At 46.4% G+C, this 12,881-nt stretch overlaps 1 protein-coding gene across 1 annotated transcript in view; it reads left to right on the plus strand.

Annotated features, from left to right (window-relative positions):
* Positions 1 to 11,657, plus strand: part of LOC147665788 (voltage-gated inwardly rectifying potassium channel KCNH7-like) — a gene marked incomplete at its 5' end in the record, with an annotated part of 344,861 nt that extends 333,204 nt beyond the window's left edge. Inside the window, one exon of the mRNA XM_086949481.1 lies at positions 10,186 to 11,657. Coding sequence (XP_086805607.1) covers positions 10,186 to 10,452 — 267 coding nt within the window. The remainder of the gene's footprint in view (positions 1 to 10,185) is intronic.
* Between the last annotated feature and the right edge of the window lie 1,224 nt (positions 11,658 to 12,881).

A 12,881-nucleotide genomic window follows, 5' to 3' on the forward strand; every position in this document is an offset into this window, starting at 1 on the left:
CCTAGCAACGAGACGGACACACCCTCAATGTGCGCTCGCCACCTCCCTCTCTTAAACCCGGAAACGGTCTGTTCAACCACGCCGGCTATCCAGACCTTCGTTTCCTGTGGGAGGGGTAGGTGCAGAGCAGCTTGCCTGCAGCGACGCTAGAGGTAAGGAGCTGGGTGGGCTTGTTATCGGCTGGCTGCCTTGACGGTTTTGCCGACCGCGTAGCATTTCCGCAACAACCTCGATCGGCTTTCATTTCCTGCCCTACTGGGCTCTTGCCTTGTTGTTTTCTTCCCCCTTAGGACTCCCTCATCTCGCTGCTGGCCCCACTTGGATGGCCCGTGAGGTTTCTAGGAGGAAACACTAGGGGTAAGTGCGCTGATTGGCGTACAGACCAACTATCCTTTACAGAGTGTCAAACCACGCTCGTCTCCGTTCTTCACTGTGTGGCTCGCTCATTCAGAGCATAAAGATTCGAACCTCCCACGGTTGGCTGACAATTGTTACTCACCACCGCAACTCCCCGTGGGGTTTGTTTGTACATGCGCCTGGTCACCTGACGTAGGCGGCAGCGTTCATTTTACGATATGGTTCACTGCAAAATTAGCACGCAACCACTATTTAGTGCGAGCACCTTCTACGCACTTATCAGAATTAAGTGAATTCTGATTTTCTCTCTCTCCATCGCACGGAAAACCTGTTGCCTTTATTATCTAGACAAAGTCATTCACTGGGCACGCATGCTTTGGATAGCATGCACACAAAACCAACAAGCACTCTTCTTGCATGAACAAAGATGGATACATCGTTTGCAGTGTGACACGCTGGGTTTAAATGACGGGGTGCCCTGGACGACTCTCGCCAGATAGTCATGATTCGGGACATATTGTCCACGATAATTTCCATATTTGTGCACCCCAGACCGTTATATACATTGTCCACGGTAATTTCCATATCTGTGCACCCCAGACTGTTATATACCTAACCCTATTCCAAGATGGCGCTCATACTAACGCGCCCGAGCTGTGCAGTCCTTCTTCTTTACCGTCTGCCTTGTCAACTAGGCTTCCCGTTGCCTAGCAACGAGACGGACACACCCTCAATGTGCGCGCGCCACCTCCCTCTCTTAAACCCGGAAACGGTCTGTTCAACCACGCCGGCTATCCAGACCTTCGTTTCCTGTGGGAGGGGTAGGTGCAGAGCAGCTTGCCTGCAGCGACGCTAGAGGTAAGGAGCTGGGTGGGCTTGTTATCGGCTGGCTGCCTTGACGGTTTTGCCGACCGCGTAGCATTTCCGCAACAACCTCGATCGGCTTTCATTTCCTGCCCTACTGGGCTCTTGCCTTGTTGTTTTCTTCCCCCTTAGGACTCCCTCATCTCGCTGCTGGCCCCACTTGGATGGCCCGTGAGGTTTCTAGGAGGAAACACTAGGGGTAAGTGCGCTGATTGGCGTACAGACCAACTATCCTTTACAGAGTGTCAAACCACGCTCGTCTCCGTTCTTCACTGTGTGGCTCGCTCATTCAGAGCATAAAGATTCGAACCTCCCACGGTTGGCTGACAATTGTTACTCACCACCGCAACTCCCCGTGGGGTTTGTTTGTACATGCGCCTGGTCACCTGACGTAGGCGGCAGCGTTCATTTTACGATATGGTTCACTGCAAAATTAGCACGCAACCACTATTTAGTGCGAGCACCTTCTACGCACTTATCAGAATTAAGTGAATTCTGATTTTCTCTCTCTCCATCGCACGGAAAACCTGTTGCCTTTATTATCTAGACAAAGTCATTCACTGGGCACGCATGCTTTGGATAGCATGCACACAAAAAACACAGAAAATAAGTCACTAGTAATTGATAGTCAAGGAGCCATTATCTGTGTTTATACTGTTGTTTCTCTTTTCTTTTTCAGTTCCAGAAGGTCCCCTCTGTGGAACCATTACCATACGACACTACTTCAGGTCGTATACTGGTGTCCTGAAAAATTCTTTAAGGAACCAAGTAATTTATGAGCACCCAGGTCCTGATGAATCGCCCTCAGGGCGTGAAACATGTTGACCACTTCTTGCACACAAAGGGTTGAATACGGGTTGGTTCCATTACTTGCCACCCCTTAGTACCCCTTTCCTTTTTACTGAAGCAGGAAGCCTGACCAATAAATTGTTCACCAACAGGACTTCCCTGACTTCTTTTAACTTCACCACCACGCTCACTATTACACTCCCTTTGGCCCCTCACACGCACACACCCGCTGGCCCAGAATTAAAGATCTCCACTAAAAGTGCAGCTTTCATCGCTGCCCGACGGGCATTGCACCGCCAGCCTGCCGAAGGAGCAAGGTACCGATGATGAGGCTGGACAACTATCGACTGGGGCTACAGTTGTGGTCCTGTTGATAGCCTGTGTGAGGTACCTTTTCATTCTGGAATATGGGTCTACACTGCACACTTGAGACCCTTTCTTCACCCCCTGTCTAGATATCACGAGAGAGAATTACAGGTTGAGCTAGAATTCTTGAGCTCTCCCGGGGGAACTCTGTACACCATTTTGTTGTTCATTTTAGTGAGATGGTGCCCATGCATGAGCAGGACCCCTCTGCAGCTTTCGGAATCACTTCTCTGTAGTTGTTCTGTGATGCAGCCAGACCATATACTCTTAAGTGCATTATAACCTTGCGGTTAATGCTAACTTTGGAATGGCTGCATGGAAACATGTCGTCTTTGGTGTCAAACACTTTGGAATCCTACCACCCCACCAGTCCTTGCGGCGGGGGTAGAATTTCACCCTTCTAGAGGGAGAAGACATGTACACACTTACCTGACCGGTAATAGTTTAAAAGAGCCCCAGCATCACAAATTGGATGCTGCAGCCACAGACACAAGTCTGACCTCCTGCTGCTGGATGAAACTCTGGCAGGTAGGCCTGGACAATAGGTTTCCTTCACAGGAAGGTGTAACCACCTCCCAGACAGGCTTTAGTGTATTGGGGCTGGATGGGTAACTTCAGAGAATGCTTTTGAGACAGTGTTGGGGGCACACGTGGTGTCCCTGTGCATATCCCAGTTCAAACCAGTTGCAGGGGCACTCATCCCCTGTTCTGGCGCGAAACTGGACAAAGGGAAAGGGGTGAAACCACCACCCTTCCTGGATCCACCCATAGGTAGGTCCCTGGAGTAAGTCCAACCCCCTATCTTAGTATAAGTATAGGAACCCAGTCCTTAGGGCTTTTAGATTACCCTGGACGAAACTCTGCAACATATATCCTGGAACTTTGACATTCTATTTCAACTACAAGATTGAAGAATCTTCCTTGGGATAAAAGAGTGACTCCCCTGTTCAAACAGGCACCAAAGAAGCATATTTTCTGGTCTGCATTTCCAAGGCTCCCCTAAGATCCCAACAGATTTGTGACTCAAGACATGAATTTTCAGACTTCGGAGAGGCCGACACAAGATCCTAGCAAAGCTGAGACCTGCTGCCCTCACGAGTGACGTGGTACTTGAACTCCAGGACACTGTGCACATTTGCAAGTGCATCAACTTCACAAAGTTTCCCGAAGTTGTGCATTGGGCTACTCATAGTCCAAGCACCGAGCACCATTTGAGGGGAAGATTGTGGGCCTACACTCCACGAGTGTTCCGTAGGCCTGTTTCTAGCATTTCTGCTCAAGGCTCCTTCACGATCACTGGTCTATCAACTGGTGGGTCCCAATGAAGGCAACTCTTCTGTTTCTTGTGTTTTCCTGGTTGCTCCAGGCGTGCCCTGACTCCCATCCAAAGGGTGTGTCCCTCAGACCTTGCTGGTCTGCACCGAAGCCAATCTTTGCTTTCTGCATGGGTTGCTGTTACCAAAGCGTGTTGGGTCCCATCCGAAATCCAACACCGCAGCACTCGATATCCTTTGTGGGACAGCTCGAATACAGCTCCTGGTTGTCCTCAACGCCTCCTCGTCCTTGTGGCTGAAAAGTCGAGCTTCACCTGAAATCACCCGACATCGGTTGGCATCTTCTCATCGCCTTCTTGGTCATTGCTAGTGACCCAGACTCTGTCCCCTCTGCTTTCAAGTTCTTCAGATCTTTGATCCACCCGGACACTTTCGACTTGGTCACCAGCAGCACTTTGCTTCAGATCGCCATTGAAAACGACGACGAAACCCGACACCAAAAGACACCTATGCACCCGGCTTACCTGGGTGAGGTAACTCGCGTACTCTGGTGCTCCCGTGGGTATTGACTCTAGAACTGCCTAGTTGTAAACTGGTTTGCTCCAAGTCCTCTTCTAAGTGTCTTTCGTCTGCAATTTTCCATCTGCGACTTTCCCCATAGAAGCTAATGGTGATTCGCTGCTGCATTTAGACACTGCACGCGTACCCCATGGGTTCCCTGTGTCCATACCTTGGGTGGTTCCTGGTGGCCCCAGCGGTTCTATAGGCTCCAGGCCTTGTATCTATGAAGTTGAAGTTGAAAAGGACTTATAGAGCACACGTAGACCAAGCGGTTTCTTGGCGCTGAGGACATGAGTGAGTGGAAGGATGCCTACTCAGCAAACGCTTGCAAGAAAAGCCAGGTCTTCAGAGCCCTGCGGAAGTCCATATAAAGAGCTGTGGTCCTAATGCTGAGGGGTAAAGAATTCCAAAAAGAGGGAGCCAAGAAAGAGAAACTCATGCCGCCATGTTTGTTCCTTCTAATGCGGGGGGTGCACAAAAGATGTTTCGATGAAGACCGAAGGTCACGGATAGGGGCATAAGGCTTGAGTTTGGCGGCTACAAAAGCAGGACCTGAACCAGCTAAAGCCATAAAGATCAAATAGCTGAGTTTAAAAAAGGACCATTCAGTGTGTGGAAGCCAGTGTAAAGTTTTTAGAAGCGGAGTGATATGGTAGTGTCTGGGAAGTTTATAAACCACCTTGCGGCCTGATTCTGGATTAGCTGGAGACGGCAGAGCTCGCACGCTGGAATTCCGACATACAGAACATTTCCGTAATCCAGGCGAGATATAACCATGGCTAGCAAGATTTGTTTAAGTGCCTCATTAGAAAAAAATGGGAGATTTTACATATAGTGCGTACATTAAGAAAGCAAGATGAGACCACCGCACTGACTTGGTTGTGCATGGAGAGGTCGCTGCTGACTTTAATACCAAGGCTTTTGACGGAAGCTGAGGGAGAGGGAGGGGTACCAAGGGAAAGGGGCCAAAATGTGGGGGACCAGGGACTGGAGACACCACCCGTAAGTACAAGCTCAATCTTGTCAGAATTGAGCTTCAGGTGGTTGGTGTTCATCCAGTCGCTGATAAAGGTCATAACTGATTGAAAATTTGAGACAGAAGAAGGAGAAGAGGAGATGTTGAAAATAAGTTGGAGGTCATCAGTGTAGTTAAATACTGTGACATCCAGTTTTTGAAAGGTAAAGATAAGGGAGGAAATATACAGATTAAAAAGGACAGGAGAAAGGGAAGAACCTTGGGGGACACCACAGGTGACAGGTTGAGCGGCCGCAGAGAAGCCGGCCAGCTAAATGGCCTGCTGGGGGTTCTCCAAAAATTAGGAGATCCAAGCCAGGGAGGATCCCCGTAGGCCAGCGCTCTTGACACGGTCAATCAGGATGGTATGATCGACCGTGTCAAAGGCGGCCGAAAGATCCAGGAGAACCAAGGCCTGAGTAGAATTGGCGTCGGCTCTACATCTGAGTTCATCCAGCACAGAGAGTATGACAGACTCTGTAGAATGCGCCGGGCGAAATCCCACTTGGTGGGGGTCTAGAAAGTGTGTATTCTCAGTAAAAGAGCTGAGACTGACATGGCTCTCTAAGATTTTCCACAAGAAGGGGAGCAAAGAGATAGGGCGAAAATTAGAGGGAGAGGACGGGTCGGCCCCTACCTTCTTTAAGATGGGAATAATTTTAGCGGATTTAAAAAGGTCAGGGACTGTCCCCAATGAAAGAGAATTGTTAAGAAGTGCTAGAGGGGGATCAGGACAGACAGAAAATACCTCTTTTAATTTGTGAACAGGACAACTGTCGATGGGAGAACCAGATTTTACTTTGGTAAGTAGAGAAATTAAATTTTCCCTAGATAGGAGAGGAAACTGTTCCAGAAAGTGAGAGTTAGGTAAGGGGTCAGGGCAATGGAAATTGGATGAAGGAGAGGGGATATTAGCTTTAATAGTGCTGATTGTATCAATGAAATACTCATTGAGAGAATTACAGAGGGCTTGTGAAGGGAAAGGCTTGAGAGTGGCTCTTGCAGATGTAGACAAGTCATGAAAGATGGAAAAAATATCTTTGGGCTTATTCGCAGAGAGAATAATTTTTTGAGGTGAAATAATCCGATTTAGCCTGAAGAATACATTTTTTATAGTTGTGTAGCAAAGTAAGATATGATCATTTTAAAGCTGGGCAGTACCTGAGCCTCTAGTGACGTTCAGCTTGCCTGAGGGCCAGTTTTTTTTAGAGGGGCCAGTTGATCGCAGGCTGAAGAGAGCCAGTTGTTGATTGCGTTGGCCTGTGGGTGAGGGGAAAGGTCGTGTAGGTTAGGAGGTGAAGATGAGAGGGAAGAACAAAGGAGAGATGTGTCCACTCGTCCCCAATTTCGGGCCCAGGTATTGGAAGGGAGCAGGGGTTTACTAACCTCCACGAGGTCAAAGGAAAATTAAATAAGGGAGTGGTCAGACCAGGGACATGGGCTGTTGCTTGGGGTAGGGATATTCAGGTTGATCGGCCAAACCTGGTCAAGGATGTGACCATGAATATGGGTCAGAGAATTTATGTGCTGGGAAAGATTGAGGTTGCAAAGGAGATCAGTGAACTCTTTAGAATGGGGGTCCTCCCGTGGGTCAGAGGGCCAAAAGTTGAAGTCGCCCAGCACCAATAAGCGAGAGTTGTTTACAAAAAGCGTAGCCAACAATTCCCCTACTGCCTGTTAGAAGAGGGGCATGGACTGCGGTGGGCGGTAAAAAAGAACACAAGTTAAAGGGACAGTAGTGGAGGTAGAACGAACAACAAGGAAATCGACCAATGCAATGGTAGGGAAGGGCATAGGCAGAAACTGGAGGTTGAATGAATTATTATCATGACTCCACCTCCGACTTTCCCACCCGGGCAGTCTGAGCATAAGATGTAGTAAGGGTCAGGAATTGCCGCTAGTATGTCTGATGAGGAGTCGGAGGAGAGCCATGTTTCGGTAAGAAACAGCATGTCAGGCTTGACAGTATCCAGAAATGTAAAAAGCTCAACCTGATGCTTGGCTAAAGAGTGAGTATTGAGGAGATAAGCTGACACAATTTTGGAGGTGGGCTGAGCCAGGGACGCCTGGGAAGGAGCAGAAGCCACAGCAAGGGACAGGGGGCATGCAGGCTGGCCTATCGGGGATGAGAGGAGCGCAATGGGGTTGGGGTTTAGGATGCCAGTACCTTTAATGCGGGAGAGAGTGTGGCCTGAAATAGCCCAATTGCCCCAAAGTGCAACTAGTTCTTGGGAGGAATACGCATAAGAATGGGCAGGGTGCCTGGCCCCTGGCCCCGGCCGACCGCGGACACGCGCAGACGGGCTTGCCTTTGGCTGCGTGCGGTGTAACACATGTGGGCTAAATAGACAGCCCAGGAAGAGGTGGTGCCAGTGAATCCGCCCCCCAATGTCAGGTGGTGCTCGGCCTACCCACACGCCCTCCGCTCAAACAGGCAAACCTGCGTCGGACCAGGGCTGTGGAGACGAGTGGACCAAATGGGAGGACAGAAGACCACAGGACTCCTGGCAGGTAAGAAAGCTAACACCAGAAGTATCGAGGTGCTGCTGGGAAAAGGGATAGTATGATGCCCAGACTTAAGCCGCCTCGCCGAGAAAGTTAAAAAGGCAGTGATTAAAAATCATCTGTAACGAGTAGACAAGCCAAGGTTAAAAATGCGACAGAAACCCCTGCACACTCGCGTCCGCTGCGCGCAGTGTAACACATGTGGGCTAAATAGACAGCCCAGGAAGCGGTGGTGCCAGTGACTCCACCCCCCAATGTCAGGTGGTGCTCGACCTCCCCACACGCCCTTTGCTCAAACTGGCAAGCCTGCGTCAGACCAGAGCTGTGGAGATGAGTGGACCAAATGGGAGGACAGAAGACCACGGGACAATTGGCAGGTAAGAAAGCTACCGCCAGAAGTATTGAGGTGCTGCTGGGAAAAGGGATAGTATGATACCCAGACTTAAGCCGCCTCGCCGAGAAAGCTATAAAGGCAGCGATTAAAAATCAGCTCTAACCAGTAGACAAGTCGAGGCTAAAACTGAGAGAGAACCCCCCGCACACTTGCGTCAGTCGTGGTTCTTATACCACTTTATTAGTATATGGTTTGTGACGTCCCTAGGGCTAACCATATATTGTGCTAATTTACTGTGTGCTAAATAAGTTTGCTGAATGTACTTTTGCCTCTAGCCTCATAAAGAGACTAGAGGGATGTGTTTAGAATAAATACATATGTTTTATATATATATACCTGGTGTGGTTCTCCTTTCATTTGGTCATTCATGAGCCTATAGACTCGTAAAACAAGCTGCTTTACATTCCTTCAAGACTTAGCCTGAAGGCCTCTCTCCACAGCTACCACTAGGATAGCTTTCTATATAGGTTGTCTTTAAACCTACCATCAATAAGGGTTGTTTGGACTGGTGCAAGGTGCCCACTAGAATAGTCGACAGCACGTGCCAGGCCAACTTCTCAAAACATGACTAGTATGATTTCCTAAAAAGTCAGGTAATGTGTTTCTAAAATCTAAATTGTTACACCTTTCTAAACACTCTCTTTAATTACAGAGGATACAGAAATGACAGCAGATTTTTAAAATTCCGATTTTCCATGATGATTTTTGGGGGGATTTTTTAGACATTAGTTTTTTAGATTGTCTCTAATTAAAATAATTTTTTTTGTCACAATGTTTCATTTTAAAAGCATTTTGGAATATGCATTTATATCCAATTAATATGTAATATTTGTGAAGGATGTCTCTCATATTTGTAGGAGTGTAAAGTTACCAGATACTTCCTAACTTGACATTGCATTTGTTTGATGATGCCGCCTATTACTTTTTCTCCTTTCTTTTACTCGGACTGATAACCTCCCAATCCACAAAGTCACTCAGGGTCACAGTTATCACTAGAGTAACTAGTCCAGAAGAATCAGGGGGCATATTATCAAGGGCGATGTTAAAAATTATCGCCGCTTTAGCTGCAGAAAACTGCTGCTAAAGCGGCGATAATGGGCTTGATAATATGCCCTTGTGAATTCCAATAGAAGTCCATGTTCTGGTGGGAACATGGGCTTCTATTGGAATTCTCCAGGGCATATTATCAAGCTCATTATCGCCGTTTCGGCGAGAATTTTAACGCGGTCCTTGATAATATGACCCTACATTCCTAAGATAGGGGGGGCTCACTTAACAGACCTCGGAGCTGTGTACTATGCAACTGCTGCTGCGTATCCTATCCAGTTGTGGGTATACCATGAGACGACAAGGGCATCATCAGGGCTGGACTCGGGAACTAAAAACAGCCCTGGCAAAAATACTCAAACTAGTCCTGCCCACTTCATCTCTTTGCTCAATCTCTCTAACTTCCCCCTCCCTCTTACTCTATATCTCTCTTGTAGCATCCCCCTTGTCAGCTTCATTTATTTTGGGGGACCAGTAGAAAATGACCGAGCACCAGGAGGAGCTCTGTGCTTTCCAAACTAGCCTTCAAGGACTCCAACTGACCAGAGAAATGTCTAGTGGAGTAAAATGCCTGTCTGGCCCTGGGCGTCATAACTGAACCTAATAATCAACCTGGGTCCCTGCCCATCAGATATTGCCTCCCCATTTCTTCTCATTCCTCATACTGCAGCAAGCTGTTTCATACTGTACTACAATCTCTAAATCTTGAGGGGCAGGAGTCACACCTGCCTTGTATGTGGTTAAGGTAAAAGTTTATAGCACCACTACCTATCCTACGAGAAATAACACAACAGACTGGATTTTTTTCAGCTTATCCATGTGGGGTGGAGGCAAACCGTATCAATGAGTTGGGCTTTAAAACCCCATGTTTAATTCAGAAAGACCAATCAATGTATTCCGTGTACTATAATGTTGTCACTAATATTAGCCAAGCAAATGTCTATTGCCTTCTGATGACTCACGGGTTAAGATGTGAATATTAAAATGGCCGCCTACTTTCATTCTCTTTCCAGAGTCCTGATTTCTTGGACCTTGAGAAATCGAAAGTGAAATCCAAAGAATCCCTTTCAAGTGGGGTGCATCTCAACACAACATCAGAGGACAACCTGGCGTCATTCCTAGAGCAAGAACACGAAGCATGTTTAGAGTTCCAGCCACAGCATTGTAAACCATATTTCAATCCCATTAGGCACCCCTCCCTGCCAGATTCTTCCAGAAACACAACAGGAATGTCGGCCCTCCACAGGCATGTCTCTGACCCCGGCCTTCCGGGGAAATAATCCTTTTATACTGTAACTTCAAATGATATGTAAGTGCTTTAATGGCTGTTTTCCTCTTTGTATATGAATCCTCTATACTTGACTCAGGGGCTATACGGATACCATTATGCAAAGTACTGTATATTTTCTTAAATTTGAAGCTTATGAGGTAAAGTTGAGCAGTTATGCTGTAAATATATTTAAGAACGTTTATGTTCAAAATGTAAAACTGCCAGCATCACGAGGCACCTTATATTTTATATTTCTTTTTTTTTTTTAAACACAAGCATGATACAAAGAAAATCACAGATTGTTGCATGAAGATTATTAGGTAAAGCTTTCACTGAGATGGTACATCAACATCCAGTTGAAAAGCAGTTAGGACGCCAGTGACTTAAGCACATAAACCTCAAATATTTTAGCGTGAAAGGGGACTGCACCAAGAGGAATGAATATGAGGTTTCCCATGTAATGCGTGTATGCAAGGGACAACACTTGCTGAATATTGGCATTCAGTAAGTGATTTATTGCCCCTTCGAACTCGAAAAAATATATGCATCCTCCCCTGTTCGAACATTTGCAAGGAAGTATTTTTTCAATCATTCTGTTATGCAAGCAACAGAAAAAAACTTTTAGGACTCAAAGTTGTATTCAAATATGTGCTTTAAAATTAATGTATGTGTGCCCATTCTAGGCGGGTTGTATTGCACATTTTGAAACCACTATTATTAGTGAAGAACAAAGTTTGTTTTTAAGGGGAAAATTTGTGAATTTTGCGTGCTTCAGAAATCACAATCTCGTTCGAAGTTCAGGGGACTTGTGTGGTCTTTAAGAATAAAGTGAAAGACGCAGACGACTCGCATTCAATCAGGACACAGATGTGGTAACCAAACAAGGTCTAATGCAATAAATGTGATGTCAGCATGGCATGGACAGCTATGTGCCTCTAGCACAATCAGTCCCAACAATAGACTAGTTCATGTAATTCTTTCACAACGTAAAATGGCACAGTTGTTTGCAATATTCCCTTTGCTGACTTTTTCCATGGAATCCATAATTTATATCAAAAGTGTGTGCCACACAGTATTTCAAATACAGATGTACTTGTCGCTAAACATCACTTATTTCCAAAGTAGACAAAACGAAGAATTGAATTAAAAGTCAGTAGGCTTTTAAAATGAGATCCTTAGATTTTATTTTATTAAAATATTCCTTTCCTTTGAATACAATGAGTGGTCTCTTTTTTAAATATTGCTAATGGTAAATCCATGTTTTCAGTCCTTGAATGTATGTGTCTTTTGAGAGATCTAGGAAGCACCTTGTGATCGAATACACCTTTAAGGCAACAGAGGACCAAGATGATATTGGGACCAGCAGCCTTCAACTTCAGGCTGAGGGTCGTAGATTTCAATCAACAGGCCTTACCAGTACCGCTCTTTCACTGGGAAACACTTAGTGGCCTGTGGGTCTAGGGGATCCAGACGTTAAAATATATAGATGAGCAAGGGAGGTGCAGAGAACCAACAGAAAAGGGTGACCAGCTCGCTCCATGTCATTACAGGCACAGTCTCCAGTCATAAACTTTTCAATCACACAGTGCTGTATTTGAACTAGTGGCTGCTGGTGGAGGGCACCATCCCTTATTTTTCCATATCAGATATTTACTGCATGCAAGAGAGGTAAAACACACAAATCGTTAAGATGGACGAAGAAAAAGATGGCAAAACCATCACAAACAGAAAGTGGGAACCTGCAAGAGTGAGGAAAAGGGACAGGGAGTGTCTGGTAGTGGATTTGGTATTCAGCACCGTGATGTTTAATTGCACTGCAGCTGGCTTCCGAGCCGAGGTTCAGACACCTGCACTCTTTCTTTCACAAACTAAGCACTGCCCGCAAATCATTGATTTTAGCTGTGCTAGTCACATTAGTTCACTGGAATTTATTAGGCATTCTCAGAAATGTCCTGACAGGGACCACGGCTTATGCCACAAAGGGAGCAGAACAGTTGTTGAATAAAAAGCCTCACAAAAATGACAAAAATCATATATCGTATAACAGTGTGATTTCCCCCAAAAGCCAAAAGGATGAACAAAAACATCACATCATGGGCCAGATCAAAAATACTGCAAGGGCTACTCACCCAAGGGAGAGACGAGAGGAACTAAGCATACCTCAGATCCAAATCCACAGCCCTCACAATGTGAAGAAGACAGATGAAACACAAGAAGGCTGACCACACTGAGGAAGGGAACAACTCAAGGTACACCTCAGGAGAACAGGCTAGGCCCAGTACCAGGGATGCCCAACTACCACAGAGGAAAGTGTAGGAGAGCCACACAAAACTATCTAAAGGAAATGATCCCTCCAATCAGTGGCTGTCCAGGAACCTTTCCACTGATCTCAGAGTGCAATAGTTTAGAACATATTCAGCAAACTGATGCTCAAGCCTC

This window comes from Lissotriton vulgaris, unplaced genomic scaffold, assembly GCF_964263255.1.
Source record: "Lissotriton vulgaris unplaced genomic scaffold, aLisVul1.2 SCAFFOLD_2125, whole genome shotgun sequence".
Taxonomy (NCBI): Eukaryota; Metazoa; Chordata; class Amphibia; order Caudata; family Salamandridae; genus Lissotriton; species Lissotriton vulgaris.